At 37.4% G+C, this 26,581-nt stretch overlaps 1 protein-coding gene across 2 annotated transcripts in view; it reads right to left on the bottom strand.

The window, feature by feature from the left end:
- The window catches only part of pafah1b1b (platelet-activating factor acetylhydrolase 1b, regulatory subunit 1b), a 30,262-nt gene that overhangs the window by 1,957 nt on the left and 1,724 nt on the right, over positions 1-26,581 (bottom strand). Inside the window, exons 2-10 of one of the 2 annotated variants that reach the window (XR_012396504.1) lie at positions 19,880-20,120; positions 12,645-12,729; positions 12,188-12,262; positions 9,895-10,101; positions 8,828-8,996; positions 5,237-5,339; positions 4,875-5,103; positions 4,704-4,805; positions 946-2,038 (exon numbers count right to left, since the gene is read on the bottom strand). Coding sequence is in view for 1 of the 2 variants with exons in the window: in NM_201346.1 (NP_958503.1) it covers positions 1,882-2,038; positions 4,704-4,805; positions 4,875-5,103; positions 5,237-5,339; positions 8,828-8,996; positions 9,895-10,101; positions 12,188-12,262; positions 12,645-12,729; positions 19,880-19,911 (1,159 nt within the window). In the remaining variant the exon portion in view is untranslated. 2 annotated transcript variants of the gene reach the window in all.

Genomic DNA, 26,581 nt, shown 5'->3' with positions numbered 1-26,581 from the left:
ATGCATTAATGCATGAGTAAAGCTTGGGTCAAACCAATCAGCGCGCTCTATTGTGCAACTTCATTAATATTCATTATTGTCACCGTGTTTACACCACAAAGACGCCACGTTGTGTTGGCAAAACAAGCGTGAAGTGTTGCTTTTATAGTTTGCTGCAGTTAAGTTTTGTTTTCATTTTCTCTCTGTGAGAGCTCAGACTCACGTGTGGATTAACAGTGTACGCGACGCGCGACAACAATAACTTACGTGTCTAAGGAGGATTATTGTTTACCTGAGAGCTGTTCTCATCTGCAAACGCTGAAATCTGGATTCGCTTGTAGTCTTCTCTTAATAAAGACGCGGCTCTAGTTGCTGGTGATTGTCCTGTCTCTACAGATTTGGTAAGTGAGCGACCAGTGCTCTTTGTTTATTCAGTTTGTTCATATCGAATTAAGTTAACTATTGCACTGAGTGCAGAAATGTTAGCACCGCATTTTGTGACTGGAATAACACACGCGGCTTTCTGACACTACCTGCCGTGTGCATCTAAGTTTCCGGGAAATGCAGAGTTTTTTTTTCTCTCATTCGCCGTGCGGTATCAAACATTGCATGAAAAATACACGCTTGCAGCAGTTCCTCGAATCAAATATCTCGTTTGTCGCGAGGGGCATGAATGAATTCCCTGAATGAAAGAGCCAAACTGCAGTTAAAGTCCAACATTTAATAATTTGGCAAATAATTCGACTACAGATGTCCATGTAGGTTAAACACCATCACTTTCTCCTGTCTGTGTGGGTGTGTATTTTGACTCTGAAACTCGCGCGTGCACAAATAGACACTCCCACACCATCCCACTTTAGTTCCTCTGACACTCCCCCCTAAACAGAGCTGGACACGCCCACTTTTCTGACTTTTTCCAAAGTAGAGGTGTGAAAACACCCTGCTGAAACGAGGGGGTTTCATGGCCCTTTAACACTATTCTACGCCATTTTGTAGTATAAATAATGTAAGTAGTGCATTCATACTGAACACTCCAAAAATAATAAGTGCACTTTAAATACTCGGGATGATTCACTTATTCAGTCAGTAAAATTAAGTGTGTAATGTTAGAGGACACTTCACACACTCAACGATAGCTGCTTTGCTCATGTAGTGGAAGGGGCGAAGCACTCAGGCGCTCATGTTGGATTACTTTATTTATTTTGGATTGTGAAAGCTGTATTCTCCTACAAGAGTGATTATAGTGCCTCCCAATGGTGAATGCGGTTATACTTATGGCAGGTATTATTTAGTAGTTTGGTCATTTATTTCACTAATTTGGCAACCGTCAAACATTATCTGGGAAATGGTTAAAAGAAAAAAAAAAAACATTAGTGTTACATTTGGGACGACCCTACATACATTCATACATACATGCAGCTAGTCTTTTGGCTGGCTTTGATGGTTTGCAATTGTGCTTTTGCTAGTATTATCAATAGTTTTGATATCCCGGTTTGTTGATATTGTTCATCCTCATGTTATTTACAGCATGTTGTTTGAATTTTATTGGTGTCTGTTTTTACCCTTGTGTCACCATTTGTACCCTGCCCTCCTGTTTGTCAATGAGGTTAGAAAGGCAGCTATCTCAACACATAGGTTTACAACTTTCTAGATTAGTGATGCGCAGATATATTATATCCGCGGGCGCTGCGGGTAATAAAGAAATACATTATGATTAATTGTGGGTCGGTTGCGGGTGTGGATGTAGTGGGACATGGCAGTGGATCAGCGAAAAAGCAGAGTGGGCTTTGCAGAATGGGAAGATGAGATGCCCAAAATAATGGATGAAGTGCAAGAGTAGCCTATTGTTCAAAGTTTCAATAAGAGGAGTCATCAGAGGAAAATCTGCTATCGCTGTCTTACCCAAAGAGGTAACAAAGTGTTCATGGGCACTGAGGGTCTTCATGCAGCGCTTGTTCTTATAGTCCCAGATACGAAGGGTCTTGTCATCAGCACAGCTCACCACAAACCTCCCGCCCGGATGAAACAGCACTCCACGCACCCAGTTATCATGGCCAACCTGAGAGCCCAGAGAAGAAAAAGATGAAATGTACTCCAATCAGCCAGTTTATAAGGTTCAAATGCAACATAAAACATATTGTGCTGGTACTAAATATCAAGCAATTTGATATTACATTGATGGTCTGCTAGAACTAGGGGTTGAACGATTTTAGATTTAGTTATGTTTGCAAAGTTGAGTCACTGTCCACTCGTCACTGGTGATGTCGTCAAAAATAACACAAGATGCGAATGTTTTGCCACACACCACAAATTGCGATTTACTTGCAGGAAATATGTACACATGCTGTTTGACAGCTCACAACACACTGCAAAAACAGTGCAACATTACCAATGACTAATTTTAGTGCAAAACAAATTGCCAACAATTTCATTTAGTTAATAATGCAACATTAGCGACCAGGCTAATTTTACTGTTAAATCAATGCAGTCAACACATTGATCACTGCAAGTACTACTAGGAATGTAACAATAACAGATATTTTAGTGCAGAAGTTATGCATACGTCCTTAGCACACCAATTCATGTCAAGGTGTTTCGATGAGGACAACAGGCAAACACATTACTTTCCCAAGGTTGCATTCAAACGAGCTAGCATCTGGCTCGAGTGAGATTATTTCATACATTCATTCATTCATTTTAAAAATGTTAAAGGGCAGTTTCATTCAGTGAACCACCTAACTGTGTAAAACTGCCGTGTAGTTCAGGAACTACGGGATCACAGCAAAAAAGTATCACAGCAGAGTATTAAAAATGACCAGTAGACTAGTCTGTGCAACCCCTAGTTAAAATAATCACTATATTCATTAATAAAAAAACTGTAATTTTATTATCCTCCATACCAAAGGATATAATTGTTCTGTTAATTTTGATTGGATGCCATTTTTTATATATTTATTGGCTGAAGAAAAAAAAAATACTAAACACAAATCCAACAAAGCACTTCTCTGCCATTATCAGTTGTGATGAGCACTTTAAAGATTTTTAAACAGATGTTTATCATTAATATCATAATCAGGCTATATTTGTCTCCTCTTTAACTAATCATCTGACTGAATTTAATTGTAAACAAAACTTAAAAATGTAAAAATGAACTTAGCAGCATAATAACAATGTAACAATCTAACACACTACTGTTTAAACGGTCGCTGAATGATGTATGGGAGCCAATGTCCTGATTTAGAAAAAGACATCAGAAATATATATATATTTTTAAAGCCATCAAGTTTTTTTTTTTTTAGAATTCACAAATTATTTTTTCCACTAATGCCACAATCACTAGACACTAACTAAATGAGAAGTAGAAATGGACAGTCATAATTCTGAGATAGAAAGTTGATATACGCATACAAGGAAACTTTTAACTTATCAAATATGACTTAAAATTGATTTAACAATTACAATTTATGCACTAAAATAGCTCAATAGGTCGACGTAAAAAAAAAAAGTAATGTTGATGATTTATGTGCTTCCTTTATAATTCCACTTAATGTAAAAACTGTAATGGGCAGAAAACAGTTTATCAGAATTCTTTCTGAATAGTGTGACTATAGTAGGGCTGTGCAATTAATCGAAAATCCGATTTCGATTTTTGCTTTTAACGATTATGAAAAACCATTAATCGAGATAAACGATTATTCCATCACGTACCGCCCCCTTTCCAGTTGTACACGTGTGAAAACTCTTTGCCTCTGCAAAGCTCAGTTCCACGTGAAAATGACTAAAAGCATGTGCTGTAATGTAACTTTTGCTGCACGGGATGCGCATCAACCATAATTTTAAAAGCACAAAAGAGCGCGTGCTGTTGTGTGTGTGCGCGCCGCGCTTAGCCTCGGACAGCAGAGCACACACACATCTAACACGGTCTTAATGCGAGCGCTTTAATGGTCAAATATATGCACATTTGTGTCAGAGTGCGGTGTTTATTGATTATTCATATTAACCCTCATTTGTGTAATAAACTAACAAGTTGAGAATCAAAAGACACATGAAAGAGAAACCATATCAGAGCCGAACTATTCTTAAAGTGACAGCGTGCGGTATTCCTGCTGCTGCCGACTGTTTTTATTATTAATCAATAATAAAATCAAAAATACAGTGAAGATGCTTTAAGCACAGTTTAAACAACAGATTTAATAACTCATTTCTAAAAACTGATTACTTTTATCTTTGCTATGATGACAGCACATTATATTTTACTTGATATTCTTCAAGATACTAGTAATTTGGGTAAACAGATCATTGTAGATGATCATTGCAGAACAGGTCATTGTATATCAGTAGTTTCTTCTGCACACAATCAAACATATATTGCTTAAAGGGGCTAATAATATTGAGCTATTAAAATAGGTTTAAAAATATTCAAACCTGCTTTTATTCTAGCTGAAATAAAACAAATAAGACTTTCTCCAGAAGAATAAAAATAATATAGGAAATACTGTAAAAAAAAAAACAAAAAAAACCTCGGTTATACATCATTTGGGAAATATTTATATATAAAAATAAATTTACAGGAGGACGAATAATTTTAACTTCAACTAATATTCGTTTTGAATGATCGTGATTACAATTATGACCAAAATAATCGTGATTATGGTTTTTCCCATAATCGAGCAGCCCTACTGTATATAATACAATGCAGCTGGGAGAAGTACAGCTCCACTCACCAGTGTCATAAGGCACATGCCAGTACTGATGTCCCACATTTTAATGGTCTTGTCTCTGGATCCAGATAACAGGAATGGCCCAGGCTTTCCACTCTTCTTGTTCTGCAACACAAGATGGTATTAAACAACTGGGAATGATGGGAGGAGACAAAAATCATCCTGTAAATGTACCTCAGAGCCTGTGGCCTCGGATATAGTAGGATGTGCGCTCTCAGGGGCCCAGGAGATACACTCCACCACATGCTCGTGCTCCCTCAGCTCCGCCTTGCACTCTTTGGTGGCCACGACCCACACGCGCACCGTCTGGTCATTGGAGCAGCTGGCCAACAGCGTGCCGTCTTGATTGGGCCGGACCATACGAACCCACTCTCTGTGACCTGTGAACGTCTTCACGCAGTAACTGAGGCAAGACGGAGACGATCATTATACATTCACACATCAATTTGTATAGCTTTGGACTGTTTGTCTGCTTTCTTTACAAATGCAAACATTCAGAGCTTGTTAAAAGGAATTATTTGGCCAGTGTTACTCACCCAGTGGCCACTTCCCACATCTTCATCGTCTTATCCCTGGAAGCAGACACTATGTGGTCACCGTTAGGCATGATGGCAACTGACGACACATTGTGATCGTGTCCTGTTATGAAAAGAATGAATAAGTAATAAGCATGCAGTCACACTTTTCACATTTTACAAGCATGTTTGGGTGCTTGCGTCACATCAGATTTCCGTTCATATGGGTAACATGAGCACTGTTTTTGGAGGTCGGAAGTTTATCCATAATATGTATGAGAGGGAGAGGGTGTATTATTGACAGCTGTCTTGTCTGGTTTGATTGAATTAAACTCAGGTTAATTTTCCTCCTATGGTGTGGATCTATTGGGCAGGTGTGAACACAGCAGTCACACTAACAAACATACCAAGGCCCAGCTGAAGAGGTGGTCTGTTGTCAAACAGTTAATCGGGATTAAAAATCATGATTGAAAATAAAAGTTCATATTTGCAAAATAGATTTGTGCATACTATACGTTTTTGTGTGTGTGTTTTTGTATGTATATATATATATATATATATATATATATATGCATGACTTGTTTATATTTATAGATAAATATTTACAGATAATATAAAATCATACAGAAATATTATATAAATATATTTTTGCATTTTATTTACAGAATGTGTGTTTATAGAAAATACATACGCAGTACACATGTACAGTCAGGTCCAAAAATATTGGGGCATCAACACAATAACAACATTTTTGGCTCTCTACACCAACACAGTGCGTTTAAAATGAAAGTAACAATGTGTGCTTTAACTGCAGACTGTCAGCTTTAATTTGATATAATTTGACATATTTGCCTCCCACTTGTTAAGGGACCAAAAGTAATGGGACTGTGCTGGATCATCTACTAAATATTCGTATTTAGAATCCATAAGTTAATGCCTAGTCATTTAGCTTCTTTTAAATTGTTGTTGCCATAGAAACATTCTAACAGTTAGAATCATTTAATTGCCTCATTTAAAAAGAACACCCAACAGTTTATTATCTGTTTGTATTTATATTCTATCTCAGATATTATTGCTATGTACATAGAAAACTATAGCTCATTTTATGTACATCTTTTTACATAGTTTCACTCTGTTTCAACATACTCAATGTGGCATGGAATAAAGCAGCATTCTCCCAAAATCTCACGTGTCGGAAAGAGTTTATCTGTCTGTCTAACTTTGACAAGAGAGACGCCGGAGTGAGGGCAGAACAGGGACAATTGGCTTCACAGCTGTTCCATGGCCAGATGTGTGTTATTCCCTCATCATCTCAATTACAATGAGCAGATAAACGTTCCAGAGTTAATTTCAAGTGTGCTATTTGCATTTGGAATCTGTTGCCGTCAACTCTCAAGACGAGATCCAAAAAGCGGTCACTATCAGTGAAGCAAGCCATCATTAGGCTAAAAACACAATAAGAGAGACAGCAAAAACATTAGGTGTGGCCAACACAACTGTTTGGAACGTTCTTAAAAAGAAAGAATGCACCAGTGAACTTAACAACACCAAAAGACCTGAAAGACTATGGAAAACAACTGTGGTGGACGACTAAAGAATTCTTTCCCTGGTGAAGAAAACACCCTTCACAACAGTTGGTGTAGATCAAGAACACTCTCCAGAAGGTAGGTATATGCGTGTCAAAGTAAACAATCAAGAGATGACTTCACCAGAGTGAATACAGAGGGTTCACGACACGATGTAAACCATTGCAGACCCTCAAAATATTATACCAGAGTGATGGGAAGAATATGGGGATGTAAAGTAACTGGTCATGATCCTAAGCAGTGAAGCATGGGGGTAGTAGTGTCATGGTGTGGGCAAATTTGCCTGCCAATGGAACTGGTTCTCTTGTATTTACTGATGATGTGACCGCTAACAAGAGCAGCAGGTTGAAATCTGAAGTGTTTCAGGCAGTAATATCTGCTCATATTAAGCCAAATGCTTCAGAACTCATTGGACGACCCTTCACTGAGCAGATGGAGAATGACAAAGCATATTGCAAAAGCGACCAAAGAGTTTCTAAAGGGAAAGAAGTGGAATGTTTTTCAATAGCTTAGTCAATCGCCAGACCTGAATCCGATTGAGCAAGCATTTCACTTGCTGAAGACAAAACTGAAGGGAAAATGCCCCAAGAACAAGCAAGAAATGAAGACGGTTAGTGTAGAGGCCTGGCAGAGCATCATCAGGAATGAAACCCAGCGTCTGGTGATGTCTATCCGTTCCAGACTTCAGGCTGTTATTGCAAGATTTGCAACCAAGTATTTAAAAGTGAAAGTTTGATCTATGATTATTATTCTTTCCAGTTACTTTTGGTCCCTTAACAAGAGGGAAGCACATATGCAAACTGTTGTAACTCCTACAGCGTTCACCTGATTTGGATGTAAATACCCTCAAATTAAAGCGGACACTCTGCAGTTAAATTGCATCTTATTTGCTTCATTTCAAATCTACTGTGTTGGTGTACAGAGCCAAAACGTTACAATTGTGTTAAAGTCCCAATATTTATGGACCTGACTGTATATATTATGTAAATACAAACTTTTATCTTGGATGCGATTAACCATTTGACAGTATGAAAATATTCATACTAAATCACAAAAGTGACCCACTAAAGATCAAGTATGAGCTGTGCAAACTATGCCTGACTATTGTATGACTTTTTTTTTTTTTTTTTTTTTTTTTTTTTAAGTTTCATGACCTGCTGAAACTCACATCCTTATATTCTTCTGAACCAGCATTCTTATCAATCCAACCACAAGTAGACAGCAATACATGAAGGTGTGAAAGAGACTAGAAATGCTTTGAGCTTGTTCATTTGCAACCACTGCCAGGAGGTATTTGAAAACGCATTAGACCAGTGCACTTAATGCAAACAGAAATTACACTCCATCTATTTGTCAATCTAACATCTGATGAGGCATGCAGTGAGAAAGTGCACCAAAACAAGGTAGTCATACTTCACACATAACACTAAATGATTATAGCTGCCATCTGCATCATTTTGATTCACTTGCTTTCCAGCTTTGCTCGCAAGTCATGTAAGTCAAGTTTGTTCATTCAATATTAATCGCACATTGCACTAAGCCTTCCAACGAAAATGATGTAAAGCATGACGTAATAAGAGTGAATCCAAACATAAGTGGTCACGACAGACGTATTTGAACACAAAGTGAAAATGGGGATCAGATCACTGAAACTGCATGTTAATATCAGGTATAAACAGCTCCTATAGCAAAACCATTCAATGAAAAACTAAAAACTAAGGGTCTCCTGTTAGTTACTGGCTGACAAAGGACGGGACTTTTGAGATATGATTAAAAGCAGCACCTTTGTTATTTGAGAGATAAAGCTGGCAGGCTGCTTAATCCTGCCCCAAACAAACCTTTACCCTCCCCCAGAGCGACAGGTCCTGACTGAGAATCCAGAGAGAGGATTGTCCAGTGCACTAATAAGGATCCCAGTAAGCTTTAAGCCTATATTGGAGGTGGCTACAGCCAATTCTGGGTCAAAGGCCAATTCTTCTCCAAAGTAGATTTAATGAATGTTAATAATGTTGTCGAAAATGCGTACCGTGCATGGTCCTGATGCACTCAAAGCCCTGGAAATCCCAGAGTTTGATGGTCATGTCAGCGGAGCAAGAAGCCAGCAGCTTTCCAGTCTGGTCAAAGGAGATGTCCTGCACCGAGTCAGTGTGACCCTTCAGGGTTCGCTCAAAATCACCAGCCTCATAGTCCCACACCTGCACAACGACACAGAAACATTTAAATAATACTGCTTACTTTCAAAAACAGCTTTTGGAGCTTGAGTAAAACACCAATGCAATTGTGGACAAAGCTCATAGCAAATTCTAATAAATACTATTCCATTTACCAGAATGATTGTTTATTTTAGTGTTATGTTCATAGTACATCCATCTGTAAATATCCCCATAGTTTTTCTATAACTGCACTCTATAACTTCTATCTGTATCCTGCACTTGCTGCTATTGCACTGCTGGTTAGACCTAAACTGCATTTCGTTGCCTTGTACTTGTACATGTGTAATGACAATAAAGTTGAATCTAATCTAATCTAGTTAATCTAATTAACCTAGTTAAGCCTTTAAATGTGCCTTTAAACTGTATAGAAGTGTCTTAAAAACATCTAGTAAAATATAATTTACTGTCATCACGACAAAGATAAAATAAATCAGTTACTAGAAATGAGTTATTCAAACTATTCTGTTTAGAAATGTGCTGAAAAAAATCCTCACTGGAAATTGAAATTGGGGAAAAAAAATAAACAGGGGTGCTAATAATTCAGGGGGGCTAATAATTCTGACTTCAATTGTATTTATCAAGCACTCTTGCTGTGATATTAATTGTGGTCTTCTCGCAGAAATAGCAGAGAGAAGCTCATAAAGAAATGCAGGATGAGAAAGCTTTTAACTGCACTGCCTGGTGTCCAGAGAACCACTTGCTGCTCTGTTGCCCTGGGAAACCAGAGCATCACCATATCTCCATGGAGACAGTGAGTGACTCAGCAGAAAATAATGACTGCAGATGAATTGAAAGACTGAAACGTGGCCCAACACCATCATCCACACAGCATATGCACACATCCTTTCACAGCCTATAAAAACACAGAAGGAAACAACACCTTTATAGTGGCGTCCTCTGAGGCGGAGACCATGAGGCTGAACACAGGGTGGAAGATGACGCGTGTGACAGGGCTTCTGTGTCCGCTGAGGGCGTACTTCTCCGGTGGGCGTGGGATCCACTCTTTGGGGTCTCGTTTCTGCCCCACGGGGCCTCCTAAAGTGATCTCCTCCTTAGCTTCATTTAGTTTAGACTCCAACTCCATTACCTAACAAAATATATGAAAAAACAAATAGAGGTTACTTCCAGAAAGTTGGATTTGATTTATTTTGGTCCGTTTAAAGCAGGGGTCTCTAACTCAAATTGGCAGTGGGTCATATCAGCGACTGACAATTCATAGGAGGGCCATTTTAACATTCAAGCACACAAAAAAGTGGAAATCTGATGTCATTAATGCACTCACAACATTCTTCCCCATCAGGAGTATCAAAGCTCCTTTTTGTTTCTTGCTATGAAAACACTATGATTTAATAATAGGCAGAATAATAATAATTATCATGTCCCACAAAATAAGTTCTTCACACATCATATAAGAAGCAGTTCTCACTAAACAGATGCTTTATACACAAATACCTGCGTATAAATGTTCATTACTAACCTTTTGAACGTGGTTTGATTAAAACTGCAGATCAATGACTGGAGAAAGTGAAACCACTCGCACTTTTAGACAGGCTCATAAAACAACAACAGGACATAGCAGATTTTGTCTTTGGCTTTGTGGCTGTTCATCAGGACGACAACAAGGTTTGTTTGAATACGTATATGTATATATTATTACGGTGTAATGTCTCGGCATTTAAAAATCCTTTGTTTTCATTCTCCTGGTTCTGCGAGTGACGTATCTCTGTAAACCAATAGCATTCAGCTGCGCGTCTTGCTCAGCCTTTTGGTACCCTTTTTTTCATGCTAAGTACCCTTTCCAAAGGCTAACCAAAAAGTGGTACGGTACGGTTCGCTTTTAGGTACCCTTTGACAGTGGAAATGGCCATAAAAGCGTACCAAACCGAACCGTACCACTTGGTGAAAACGGGCCAATAACATGCATAATTAAGGGTGTCACGATCCTCCAAATCCTCGATTCGTTTACATTTTCGATTCTAAAGGCACGATTCGATTCGATTTTTGAATATGAATAATTAATTAATGACCAATTAATTATTTGTAGCCTACCGTTTAAACTACCTGACCTGCATGGTCTTAGTTTTACCCATAAACAAATCATACAGTAAATGAATAAAGGCAAGATACACACATAATTACCACCTGTCAATCACTTTTTCTGTGGGACTCGGGAATAGGCAGTGATCTGTGTCGTTATAATGGCGTCGGTAAAAAAGACGCACAACCAACAGGAACCAGCCAACAGTATCTGAGGTGTTCGCTAAAATGACTAAGTACAAGTGAGTGAAAGATTGAAGCAGTCCTCTGACTGCCTGGACCTGCTGTCTCGAGCGCAAGGCTGTGTGTGCGTCTGTGTCTGTGTGGTCACGTGATGTGCATTTTCAGCGGTAGTGAGGTAGGAGGGCTGCTCAGAAATGCCACACGCCACTGTGGATGTCAAATCGTTGTCGTTCTAAAATGCCATTTAAAAACAAAGACAGTGTGAACAGGGCCTGAGTGTGTACTTTTCGCGAGCGGATTTGCAACGGGGGCGGGCGGAGGATCACGATACCGGTGTTGTCTATTGGATGAACCGTATGTAATACGTACATAGCAGAGCTTGCAAAACTGTTTTTTTTTGTCGACAACACGAACGTTGTCAACATAACTCACTGGAAATCCAAAATGCTTAAACACCGGCAACTTCATTGAAAGAGGAGAGGGTTTAGGTTCTGTCGACGGGTCTCCTGCTTCTGCAGTTTAACAAGCACTTCAACAAGCCTGTTTTTTTCCCGCTTGGCAAGCCATGGGGGCTGGCAGCATCGACGATTCTATTTTTTGATTCGATAATCGAAATTGAGCATAAATTTCGATCGATTTCGATTAAAAATCGAAATTGTGACACCCCTATGCATAATATAAAAATCTATAAATGAGACAATTTGAATCAAATATTAGCAAATTTATCATATTTACAACATCATCATAACATGTAAGCCAAGAAGAGATGTTTGCACAACAAAACACAGGTGGTATAAAACTGACTACAATCAGAATCTCGTTATATTTTTCATATCAGTTGCGGCCCGGAGGGAAGAGGAGGAGGGGGCACAATTGGTTCGCGGGTCAACTGTTTGAGACCCCTGGTTTAAAGGGATATAAATATATTTGTATAATAAAATCCTTGTACTGACCTTTTTTTGTAATCTGATGACCGAAGTCCATTTCTTTTCCAAAAGTCCTGCAAACTTCTTATCCAACTCATCATTCTGAAAAATAATAAACAAAAATAATAGTAATACACGAATGAGAATTTATCCTACAAACAATCCATTAGTATTTATTTTCTATATGAATAATGCCATCAAAACCTTTTTTGCATTGAATTTTTTTTACTTAATTTTCCAAAAGACATGCATCTTATCAGCACTGCTGTTTGAGTGAATAAGGTGTAAAAAAAAAAAAGCTTTCAAAGTTACCATGTTTACTCTTTAAAAGTATACATGTAAAATTTTTCAGTGGTCTGACATCTAGAATCAAACATGTATTACAATGCTTGTGTATTTCAAGGTTTGGTTCCCCAAGCTTTCCAGTCAAAATGGACCTGAATGCATTATGATGGTTAAAAAAATAGTGTTAATGTGTCATTACCACATCCAACTCTGCCTCCTTCTTAAAAGTGGAATATGCCTCTTCATAGCCATTGGAGCGCAAATAATCAGCTATAGCTCGATTTCTGAAAGACAAAAGATGTGATTTTATTAGACAAAGAGACGTATAGTAATAGAGTTAAGCCATAATAAAACGTTCTAGACTTTCGGTAACTGCATCACCATGTGATCACCACCCAAATCAATTCAGATTGAATGCATCTACAGTAAATGACCCATGATAGGAATAGATTGATCATATTAGCTTTGACACAGAGATGAAGTCAATATGCAGCAGGCCATAGAACTACAGATCCATGCGAATTTAGTTAGGGACAAAGTGACTCATCTGATACTTGCAGACTGCAGAGTTTTGGGAGAGTGACAGAAGCTATGTTTGCTTTTCCTCTACCCATTTCCATCATCACAGTGCATCATCAAATTGGAAAAAAAGGCCCTCAGTGTCTTCGTCTACAGCAAATTACATTTTTGTTTTGGACATTTGGCATCAGTTTATAAGGAAGTGACAATTTTTTTTCTCTTTGCCTCACTGAATGGAAGCAGTGCTTCATTCACAAATGTTTCAGTTATTGTGATGTTCCAGTTTTGCAGATTAAAGGCCTCGTGAAGTGCTTCGAAATGTGCATTTTTATTCGATGTCTGATGTAATCTCAACCGAAACATGAAGCTAGGTAGGGAGAAGCCTAGCTCCTCCCCTTTTTAAAATACAGCCAATGGCGTTGTTTAATGAAGAGTGTATATATATATATATATATATATATATATATATATATATATATATATATATACATATATACACACATACATACATACATACACACACACACATACATACACACACACATATATATATATATATATATATATATATATATATATATTGCTTGTTAGTTTGATTACTGTTGATTTAAAATGCAATAAATATGTTTGTATAAAACTTGTAGTAATGGTGCTTTTAAGTGCGACTAAATTTTGGCTGATGCGCCTAAATTTTTAAAGTTAGGAGCACCGGTGCTACTAAGCAAAAAGGTTCATTTCGAGCCCTGAAAGAGAAGAACAAATAAGAAAGACAAAGGAGCAGGGAAGTAACCAAAACACAGAGTACCCTGGTTGTCATGGACACCTGCTACTGAGGATGGAAAAGGTCTCAAATGACACAGCAGGAAACGCCAAAATGGAGGACCGAGCACTTTCTCTCCGTCTCTTAACACACGCGGCCTCTCCTTTTCTTCCTGTGCTTGATTACGCAAATGAGTCTTTCACCCTTCAGATGATGGTGAATATTGCATGAGCTGACCAATGGGCTAAATTTAGGTAGTGATGTCAGCACTTTTGAACCTTGATTTAGTAATGGCGACTTTTCGGATGAAAAAGGAGTGGAAAACAGCCATTTGTTGACCCATGTTTCTTAATTGTTTTTCAATTATAAGAACAATTCTTTCTCCAATTCCAGTTTTAGCAACAAGAGACAAGTTGGCATTCATGCTCACCCAATTCAGGTATACAATCTTCTATTATCTACTTAGCCACTGCTACAATGCAAACAGTTTGTATTTCTCAACGGCCATGTCAATAAATTACAGCTTCCACATTAAAAGCATGAGCAGTGGCAGATCTGACACTTAAGCCCTATTCAGAGGGTAATTGTTTCTCAGGGGCACATAAGGGATTTGGCACAGTGCTAGACATGTTGTGTCTGTTTATCAATGACTAGCTGTTAAGCTGCCTTTTTGTGGTATTGCAGTCAAACATTGGCTGTTGTCATGACGATCACGCCAGCTCTGATGCCAACACCCTGTGCGAGTCTAGCGGAAGTTTGATTAGGGTCAGAATCAGTGTTGGGGTTAACAGATTACAAGCAACATAAGACACGTAATTTAAGTAGAGTCAAGTAACACATTACTTTAAAAAAAAACTATAATATTTGAGTTCTTTTTTTTTTAATGTAATGAGTTACTTTTCAGTTGAGCTGATTAGCTTTTAAAGAATTAATTGCTGAATTAAAATGAACAGTCACATTAAAATCACACACTTAAGAGAATGCAGCTGGATTACACAACCTAAAATTGCAGGCCAGAGCCTTACATATCTGTGATAGAAGTATTCTCATTATTTTCATCGCATCGGAAAAAAATGAAAAAGGGGACTGTCTCAATGTTCAGTGAGAGCAAAGTATAAAGTGCCTTGTTTATTGCGGAGCACCTCTATTGAAAAAAAAAAAAAAAAAAAACGGTATAATGCTAATTTTAGCTAAAAGTACACCTACATTTTATTAGTTATTAACAATATTTAATTGAATTATGACGATTTGTAATCAAATAGAGACTATGATTTTAACGTGATTAGGCAGTTATTAGGCATTAACTTATAAGATTAATAAAAGCTTTTCATCATGAGTTCAGTTAAATTAGTAATGTTAGAGCTTTACTGCTCTCCTATATAGTTACTGAATTTTCAATCAGTATTTCAGCATCTACTATGCCAGATAAACATGTGAAAATGTTCATGTTATTAACCAATTAAGTCTTCAAGCATTTGGCGAGGTGATGAGCACCACTGTAAATCTGAATACTCTAATAATAATAACAATAAACTATAGGTGGGCATACATAATTATTTTAAATCTCACTGTAATCTTGAGATTAATCTTAAAAATGGCTCATTTATATTCTGCTGAAGGCATAAAGAATTTTGATTACCTTAATCTGTCAAGTCATAACTGAACTAAACTCTATGGAATTAGGACATGTGGAGAATGAATATATTAGTGGCATTATTGAAGTAAACACAGCAATCAAACTATTACAGTCATGTAGGATTTTTCGCCACCTTTTCCAACAAAATCCACACACGCGGCTGTCAGTAAATGCAGAGGTTGTATTGCTTTCCATTTGGCGTGCATTATTAAATTCCATAACACTCTCACCAGTCCTTCCACCTTATTTGCGTCTAATACCCCAGTTTGTCATGGGGGCATGAATGAAATGAATGAGGTTCAGGTGTGAGCTGTGTGCTCTTCATTGTTTCTTCTGATTAAAGCCGCGGTCACACCAGAGTTTGAGTTTGCAAAATTCTGTCATACGGCTCTGCGAAAGGGGGCGGGATTAAACAATATGATTAGACATTTAAAAAGCATGCGATTGCTCCATATTTTAAATTTCTGTCTAGAGAGGTCATGTTTTGAGCCTCGATTAGTCTCATGCAGTCTAGTGATGCGATTTCGCAGGTCAGAGTTCACCAAGCTTGAACTGTGCACTGCAGCAACCTGCGAAACTTCACGCATGACCCTGCATTTCCGGTAACCCTGACGTTTTTTCTGGCGACGTGGAACAAAGCCGCGAATCACAGCACATTATGTTAGCTGACCAATCAGAGCCTCTTGAGGGCGGGCCTTTCAGAGAAGGAAATATGACAGTTTTTTTCATGTTATGCGAGTAAGTAAGCAAATCAGTGAAATAAACGACCAAATTATCAAATAATACCTGCTGTGAGTATAACCGCATTCACCGTCGGGAGGCGCTATAATCACTTTCGTAGGAGAATTTTGCTTTCACCATCTAAAATAAATGAAGTTATCCAACATGTGCGTCCGATAGCTCCGCCCCTTCCGCTACGTAAGCAAAACTGCGGTCGTTGAAAGTGTGAAGTGTCCATCATTACACACTTCATTTTAGCAGCTGAATGAGTGCATCATCCAAGTAATTAAAGTGCACTTAATATTTTTAGAGTTTTCAGTGTGAACACACTACTTACACTATTTATACTACAAAATGGCGTAGAATAGTGCATAAGTATACAATTTGGGACGCAGCTAGTGTGTAGATCTGTGTCAATCAGAACACAGTTCATGCTCTTCTAACGAGCTGGTCATTTAAATCAGGTGTAAAATAAATAACAGAGACATGCAGAATATGAAGAGAGGGCTGGAATGGAGAACCATTGCTTTAATTGATAATGAGCTACTGCAGGGTGGGGGTTTGTCACTATTAATATCGCTCTACAAGAGACTACCTAGCCATCTATGTTAAAACTGCCTTCAAATTAAACTCGCCACATGACTGTTTCAGGGAAGCTCGCAGTGTCTATTCTCTTCAGCTTTTCTGAAATGGCAGACAAGCCAGAAATCTAACTAAATCCAAACAAGACGCTCAATGAACGTTTTCAATGAAATTTGCAGGTTTACAGTGGATCCAAAGATATCCAGAGACCCCTGGCGCTTGGTGAAGTATGAAGAACGCTCAAGTATATTCACTCGATCATGAACCCCTCCTCCACTCCACAGTCATGAGGCTTTATGAAATATTAAAGTTAAATAGCTGTCGCAGGAAGCTCCAAGCCGCAGGGAAAAGCGTTCTCTGCTAGCGCACTGAACCGCACTTGATATCAGGTTTCACTGGTTGCAGTGACTTTATTTGAATGCGTTTTGATATTCAAGTATTTTAGTGTCATGTGTTGTATTTTTTCTGGAATACAGGTCTCAATGGAATTTTAAACCCCTCTACCAGGTAAATCGGTTCTCTCTGTGACCATTTTGCAATGCTCTGCAAATTCTATTTTGTACATGCAAGAATAATAAAAAAACAAAAATTTACACAACCAACCAACCTTTAAATACCACTGTAAATCAGCAATTAAATCTAAAAATGACTGCCTCAAACATTGCTCTTTAAACTTAAATGGTGCTGAAAAAACGCCTAAATTGCTTGTTGGTCCAGTCACTGCAAATATACAGTCCTAATCACAAGTCTTGGGTTCCTATCTGAAACTGAGCTTCTAAGTTCTATGAAAATTATGGTAAAATTTAATTATGTGCATTAAAAGAGCCAATTGCCAAATGGCAGATTTGTGATAGAAGTAAGTGCATTATCCACATGCTACAACTTTTAGTCACGGTTTACTAAAAGGTTTGATAATTAGGTAAATACTTTAAAATTCAAGTTCTAAATATGGTTCAATTCAAATGACTGGTGGAAAAACTTTTTTAATATGCGAATGTAATAATAAAATGTGACTTTGCTACTAACCAATTCAATTCTAAGGTGGTGATTTGACTGAAGGCAGATTCGTAACTCTGCATCGAGTACACATTGATGGTCTGACACAGCTGTCGCACACTCTTCGCCATTGCTGATGCTGACCTGGACGCAGAAAATGTAACTATCGATTGGTCAGCTTGGTGGTGTTGATGAGTGCGTGAGGGCTGAGATTCAAACGAGCTCGTTGGCGTAAGTCTTTAGCAAGTGTCGAGTCCTGTGGAGGAGCTCTAGATAGATAATAAAGGTTTTGTATTTACTTTATGATTCAAGTTGTTGCACATCTGCTGGTTCCCACCTCTGAATGAGCGAGTTTAAGCTACTTTTACATTAAATTAGCATTAGAGGTTTTTCTGGTGTTAACAAAACGCCTACAAAGAAACTCAACACAGATGATGATAGAAATCCCACTGTCATCTTGCATTTCTTTACTGTTACTGTCAGAGCAACACAAACAGAAAGCAGAAGTATAAATCCACGACTACGTGCAAGGCAAGCAACATGGCTTATGGTAATCAATCAACGCGGCAGTATAATTCAGATGTTAAACCCCTTCTTTTTAGGTGGGAAACTTGTACATTCAATACGCTAAACTTACGGTAGGGAAGCTCAAAGTAATCGATTAACCGTTAACCGAAAGGTTGTGCTTGTAACCGAATAATGTTATCAGTTAAACAATTAAAAAAACATTATTTTATTTGTTTTATATTGGCTGCATAAGGGGCCGATCGAATGCGCTTTTTTTGACAGGTGCGTGATGCGTGAAGCCAGCAAACCCGACGTAGCTTTCAGTTATGATGAACACAGTTTCCATAATTTTAATTTATTTATAGATAAAGGTCTATGGTTCTGCATACAGTGACTTTATCTTGCTGGAGTTTATAGCCTTTACTTTACTTTACTTTACTTTACTTTACTTTGCTTCAGGACGCATTAATGCCGCTCTAAGTCTATTAGAGACATTCAGAAATATTCCAAGCAAATCTAATAAATGTTGTAGACATACTCACTACATAAACGCACTAAATCGCATTTCAACAGTGTTTATTTGAGAGCGTACCAGAAGCCGCGCTTGACCAGCGTTTTTGAGGGGTGTGCAAGAGGTTTTGTTCACAAGCAAAGATAATCGGCGCACTTCTGTCTTCCTTGTCAACATAAAAGGTGTTTTTAGAAAGGAAAAAACAACAACAAAACGGTTTACAAAAAGTCAACATATGCGGGCGTTGTCATTGTCTTTTCATTACGCAGCACACACACTTGAACCACGGGGGAGAGAGAGGGAGAGAGAGAGAGAGAGAGAGAGAGAGAGAGAGAGAGAGAGAGAGGAAACCTTATATCAAGACATAATCTTTAAAATAATGATATATATTAAAAAATTTTGTTTTGTTTTTGTGATTATAATAATAATAGCGGGGCATTAAAAAAATGCATATTTTTCCTGGAGCGAGCGATTTGAGGAAATCGGCTATTCTTATTTGACGGGAAAAAAATAAATAAAAAAATTATATATATATGATTGGGGAAAAAACTGCCTATACCGGTTCTTAAAAAAGACCAGTCAGTGTTTTCGTTTTGTAATCTAAATAAACAATTTAAGTGAAAAATTAGGCCAGGCATATTTATTTTATTCATTTTCCTTAGTTTATTCTGGATTTCTATTGGAAACACGTACGGCAGGTGCGTAAAGATGAACTGTTGTTATGTTCTGTTATTAATATGTTCGCATATTAAAATAAATCAGTATTTTAAAATGCAATATTTAATGTGTCAGACACAAAACAGACATGTCAGCTCTTATTTCTTTTTATTTAATAATAATTTAATATTAATCTGACCGGTTAACCGCTAATATCCGATTAACGAGCCGCGGTTGTCAGTTAGCAAAATTTACCGAAATGAGCATCCCTAACTTACGGTGTCATTTATTATATTTTACCAATAAAAAGACTGGTTCATAAAAGAAATAGTTTACCATTTACCTCATTGCCTACATAAGCTAAAGAACCACAAGTCTCAAGTATTAACTAAAAATAGCTTATCTCCATATTACATATAAAAGTGGACAGTCATGTGCAACACTCTACCAGAACTACATCTGACAGTTTCACATTTGGTAGCATCTTAAAGTGAAAGATCTCCTGAGCTGCATGTTATGAGTGCATGACAATATAGACTGACTCACAGTTCATCTCGTTGCCTCTGTGACAGCACCATTTTGGCGCGTGGGTTGGGGCGCTGTCTCTGCCCCAAGTAGGGAGCTGGCGAAGAGTTCCGAACAGCTCCTCAGCACGACAAAATGTAGTCCAAATTCTTCTGCAAACCGTCGTCACTTCAGACTTGAGGACTTCCTTCAAAGCGACACACCAGACCAGAGCAAAACAGATGACCAGCAGGAACTAACACCAATTTGATACACTTGCCATCTAGGTAGAAACAAGGGAAAGAAAGAGAATAATTCATTAGAAATCGAAAGTTAAAAGCTGGTGATAGAAGATAATTGTGAATTGGTAATAATTCTGACCTTGACCTGACGGTCTAAAGTCTAAAAAGCCCTCAGTCACTAAACATGACAAACACAATAATAAAAGAGGAAGCTGCTATTGAGCCATTAGTATTCTTATTTTCTGTCTAATGTACATCATATCAAATGTGCATCTGTCATTTTGGCCATGAGTGCCCATACGAAAGCATCACAACCCTCCCAAACATTCAAAGTAACATTCAAACTGGAAGTGCTGGAGGTGGTGCTGTAAATCTCTTCTGCTAATCCTAAGGTCATGGTGGTCCAATAAACTGGTGCTGGGGACTAAGACAAGACATGGTAAATCCTTTCAGACGGTTTTGACAATCTGCAAATATCCTCTCTAATCTGTGCAGTGCTGAAATAGCTAGACGTAGGTGAAAAATGTCTGATCTGGCCTTCAAAAAGAGACATTTGGCTTAGTTTTGGACTTTGCAAACAATATCAAATATTGTATTTAAACCAAGTATTCTGCCAAGAACAAGCGGCAACCTCCCACTCTCCCTTGGGAAGCCAATACAGAAGTAGCTGAAATGCAATTCCGCTAGTCCTGGTTCCATAAAGAGCAAATTTCAATTGAGCCCACTGTTAGAATGGCCAATTTTACAACAGAAAAAAGGGTGTTTACAGCCTGGTACAAAGAACGATTTTGGTTCATATATCTAATATTACCCTTCATGACAACTGTGAGGGGGTGAATTTTTTTTATAACTCATCCGTTTCCTTTATATTAGGTTATATTAAAGTTTGCATAATTAAGGGCGTGGCCACTTGAGTGACAGCTAAGTCTTGTTGGTCGCTGCCACTTCACCTCAGCTGACTTCGAAAGATTAGCCGCTGATGTCAGCATATACATCGTATTTTTGTGTTGTTTTATCTGGCTTTACACAGTCAGTTGCCTTTTGGAATTATTTCTTACAACTATCAGATGATAAAGCATGCTCTGTGCACTTAATTGTGCTCACAAACCATTCACAGGGCCTCAGGTGAGTGAAGTTATATACCATCTCTATAAATGCATTGGTCTAGTAGTCTTGCATTTACTAACACAGGCTATATTTGAAGTGTTTGAAAGTAATTCGCGTTTTCCTCCTGTTGAAGAACGACGTAAGAAGAATGCTTAGTGGCTCAACGTATTACAACTGTGTTTTTAAAAGTCTACACACTTTATTGATATAGTGTACAACAAAGCACATGTGGTCAGAACACAAACAAGTCGCAGGTAATGAAGAATTAATCGTTTCTCCGATAAAAAAGCCCGTCTAAGCAGAATGACAGCATGCGTCTGTAGCTCCGCCTCTTTACCCTTATTTGGTATCCCTCGGTTGGTGCCATGATGCGAACAAAATAGCGACGGTTGGCCACGCCTACTGGTAGCTTCTTTTGGGTTCTTCAAAAAACCTATGGGTGGCGTCACGGATACTATGTCCATATCTTTTACAGTCTATGGCCAAGACACATAATATTGTACTGCTCACTTTTTTTCAACTCTCACTTTATTTGAATGCTTCATAAGAAGTTTTGCCTCCAATTATAGGTTTGCTTTTGAATTTTTAACTCTGTCTGTAGCAATTGCTTTTTTAGAACAGTTTGTTAAAATAAATGCGATCATTCAAACTCTAGTGCGTGTGTGCACAAAACAAGCATGGGCCTTGGTTAAATTCCTAATTCAGAAGCGATTTGATTAAAATATGAACACAAAACATTTTAATTGGTGACACAGGACAAATACAACCATGAAAAAAGATCAAGCGTGCTATGCAGCTATGTTGCCACTAGTCTGTTTGTGTGCAACACACTTCCTGCTGTTGTCCTGTCACCATCACTTTATAAGATTCAGAAGTTGTCAATTGGTAAAAATACTATCACATATTATGCATTGGGCAACGCAGTGGCACAGTAGGTAGTGCTGTCGCCTCAGAGGCATTTCAGTGTGGAGTTTGAATGTTCTCTGCGTGTTCCCGTGGGTTTCCTCTGAGTGCTTCGGTTTCCCCCACAAGCCCAAAGACATGCGGTACAGGGGAATTGGGTAGGCTAAATTGTCAGTAGTGTATGAGTGTGAATGAGTGTGTGTGGATGTTTTCCAGAGATGGGTTGCGGCTGGAAGGACATCCAATGTGTGAAACATACCGGATAAGTAGGCGGTTCATTCCGCTGTGGCGAGCCCAGACTAATAGTGTCTAAGCCCAAAATAAAATAAATGAATATTATGCATTTACATGTATAGAATGGTTTTGCATGTTTGGTAAGTTCTACTGCAAAATTTTTAATGAAATCTACCTTATTTTGATTTTGTAAATTTAGGTAATCACACAGTGTGGACGCAACACAGTATCTAAAGAAAATCTTACGATTTTTTTTAAATGAATAAAATCTAAGTTTTACCCATGTTCTACAGCCAACAGATAACCTTTAAGAACATTTACTAGGGATTCATCAAATTGAAAAGTTCCAGGTCAAAAATTCCTGAAACAGAAAATGCAATGCAATAACTATTTATTATTAGTTTATTCAATAATATAGTAATAATATTAATAAAGTACTTCTAACTAATAAAGTAATACTAACAAAGAGTTCTCAAATTTAACTCTGATTTTTAAAAAGTCAGATATGCTGGTTTTTAAAAAGCCTATCTCTACTGCAAGCAGCAGGACCAAGTACATAACATGAAAATGTCTTGTCAACATGTTATTAGAGCAGACTGATTATTAGATGAGCAGGTCAGGTTATTTATAACTACTGTGGCACAAAATTTGGTGCATTACTAATAATATTAAAACAAGTCCTTTTTAAATGTAAATCTACATTTATACAAGTTCTCTTTTTTATTGACCAATCATCTGATATTCAACCTTATGTACTTATTTTGGTTGAAGAGCCATATTTTGGTATGAAAACTTATTTTGAGCTTCCATTTACTGAATTTGACCCCATGTCTATGCATTGATCAATATTTATTCATGAATAAAAGGGTAAATTAAACCCTTGACTTGACTTGAATTAAATGCCTCAGTTCACATGGATTACTTTCACAATGTTTTCGTGTACTTTTATGTTTTAACTTGCACTGAGAGAACTAATAATCATTTGGAATAAAATTCATGTAAAATCAAAGTAAACAATGAGCACTTGAGCACAAAATTGAACTGTAGCCGTAAAGTGAACCAGCAGGTCATGTGGAGCAGTCAAATATAGCAAAGCACTCTGAGGCTGCTGAAGAAATAATAATAGAAAAAAAACACTTTCATGAGAGACAGTGTGTGCATGCAGCGTAGTAAAGCTATTACTTCCCTTTTAAACAAATAATTGTTAGGTTTACTTTTCTTTCGGTAAGTAGGGGAAATGCAGCTTTACTTCCCTGAATTACACAGAGAATAAAACTCAGTATTCAAATGTTAACGAAAAAGTAGCACAAGCGGTCATTAGAATGGCTCATCCGTAAAACAAACCAAACTCAGTAAGACCCCTCATTGATAAAGAACCAATAAACAAAAAAAAAGGATGAACAGAATATCCCCCAACTGCAACCAGAAATGTTAAGCCATATAGGACGCAGTTGTAGACTTTTTGTACAGATTACATGTCCAAAAACATGTGGCTACAAACAGGGTTTCCAATAACCAGTGCTCTATTTGTAAAGGGAAAGAGACAGCGTCTAGACCAGCTATGGGACTTTTATGCTTTCAGCTCTATAATGATTTATTCAGCTACATGTCTGGGCACATAAATACTATGTAATGGCAGATAAGCAAAAGAAATGCATCACCTACCCATTTCATGTCTTACATAAACCAACCTTCTGTCTGAGGATATTCTGTAAAGATACTGTCTGTGTGTACAAGAGTTGTTAATCACATTAATAGGGGTTGCAGACAAAGTGAGAGGCACAGCGCCATGTCTTTAAAATTTGAACATTTTCTCTGTAAGTGTACAAACAGCAGCAGCACACATCAGCATCTGTCCACAGCACCCACATGTGACTGCGGTTCCAAATTATGCCACACTACTCACAAACCTTTCCATTAAATCACATCATATTTGTCCAAATTACTGTTAATGGATATAATAACTTCACCCTTGGCTCTAGGATTGATTAAAGAATTTTGATTGATTTAAGCCTTTGAATGTGCACATATAGTTTAGCTGCAGCTTTATGAAAATGCTACTTCTGCATTTTGATTAAGGGAAAATAAAAAAGCAAACAAATGTGCATAAAATCCAAATTGGGCATAGTTGCAGGACAGAATGCAGTAATAAACTAAATAAATAAATACTGCTTTGAAAATACTTTAGTGGCTTATAAATAGTAAAAAACAAAAACATTAACCAAAATGTAAATTTGTTGAACATTTTAATTAGTTTTAAAGTAAATATTTTTCATCGCAACAGCATAAACTAACAGTGGTGAGACACCTCTTGTTTGTCTATTTAGTAGAGAAGAAAGGATCAGGCCTTGTGTTGGGCGGCTGCTTTAGGCTAGTCAAACATGGAAAGGTGTTGTGAATTTTTAATTAAATGAGTCTGTGTTTGACTGAGCAACAGTATGGTTGAAGTGGGTCAATAGGGACAGCTAATTATGCAAAAATAAGGTTCAGCAATTTAATTATTCCTGATATTATCAACTGCATAAGTTTAATCTTCATAATTGCATGCTATGAATTGAAATTCTGATGTAAAATACAACTATTAACTGAACCACCATTTAAAACACAGTTGATGCACACGTGTACTTTACATAGTCTGGGAGACAAATAATAAATGTCAACTAACTAGTCATATGGGTGTGTCTCACTTCTAGCTCTTGCATGTTAAAATTCATTTCAGAAACTCCCTAAAATCCCTAGAATTTGCTGTTAAATAAATGTGAAAATATATATATTTTAATACAACAGCAGCTTTGATAATTACCAGGTACATATTAAATGTAGAACCTTTTAATCTTGTAACTATCATTAACAAATTTACATGCACATTAACAGGCATGAGTCGGTATAGGATTCTGATGGTATGATAACCTTGGATAAAAATATTACGTTTTCACGATTGATTACTGCTCTAAAATATATTCTTTTAAATGTCTGGGTAAAATACCTTTTTTGATCCCATTTGAACGCGATGTATTTTATTTTAAGAAACATTTAAAACATTTTGGAGCAGTAAACATGTCAGGCTAAAAAGATTTCTTTGCCATTTAAAATGGCATCTTTGAATTTATTTTCTGCTGGAGATACTGTTGTCCAATAAAACAAACAAAAAAAATTAAATAAAATAAATAAAAAATTGTACACATACCTTAGCAACTGTAAAACCTTCACTCTTCCAAACCGCGGTATACCTTAAAAACGTTTATTGTCCCTACACATCAACAGGTTTGAAACTGGAACTTGTCTAAATTTTGAACCATTCATTAAACGTTCTACATGAACTCATACGCCATTTCACTAACTGTAATGCTCTCGCTCTTTTGTTTCAAAGGTACAAGTTCAAAAACTTAGTAAACAAGTTCACAATGTAAACTTGTTTATTAATGATTGGCAGAAGACTTCTATTTCATGGCAGTGCGTCAAGAGGTGTGAGTTTAAATTCTAAATCCAATCCCCCATGGCCTGGCCCCTGAGTATATTTCTGAGCTAATTATTATGCACTAACCTGTGAGATCTCTTCGCTCTATGGATCGTCTCAATTTGCAAATTCTTAGATCGCGCTTAAAATGTTTAGGTGATAGAGCTTTCTCTGTAGCAGCTCTGAGACTTTGGAACGATCTTCCACTCTCTTAGAATAGCTCAAACTTTTGAGTCTTTTCAGAGGTCACTGAAAACACACTTATTTTCTTTAGCATTTAATCATGTGATGCAAGTTTATGTATTTTGGTTTTATATAAATTTACATGTGTTTTATATACAGCACTTTAGTAAAACTTTTGGTAAATTATAACATAAATAATAAACTAATAACCGAGTAGTAAACAGTGATTCAAATGATTAATTTAAAAACAGATAAATTAAGATTTGTTTTGTTTTTGGATCCAAAATAATGAGAATTCTAATCACATTATTGTGTTCTTTATCTATATTATACAAAGTATGTGACAATGACAATGTGAGTAAAATCAGCTCTAAGTTAAGATACAAATTTAAAGGAAGGGGGTGGCATGGTGGTGCAGTCGCCTCACAGGAAGAAAGTCGCTGATTTTGTGCCTCAGCTAGGTCAGTTGGCATATCTGTGTGGAGTTTGCATGTTCTCCCTGTGTTGCCGTGGGTTTTCTCCGGGCGCTCCCGTTTCTCTCACAATCCAAAGACATGCGCTATAGGTGAACTGGGTAAGCTAAATTGTCTGTAGTGTATGTATGTGAATGAGAGTACA

This window comes from Danio rerio, chromosome 21 (assembly GCF_049306965.1).
Source record: "Danio rerio strain Tuebingen ecotype United States chromosome 21, GRCz12tu, whole genome shotgun sequence".
Taxonomy (NCBI): domain Eukaryota; kingdom Metazoa; phylum Chordata; class Actinopteri; order Cypriniformes; family Danionidae; genus Danio; species Danio rerio.
This window is presented reverse-complemented; position numbering and strand designations above follow the sequence as displayed.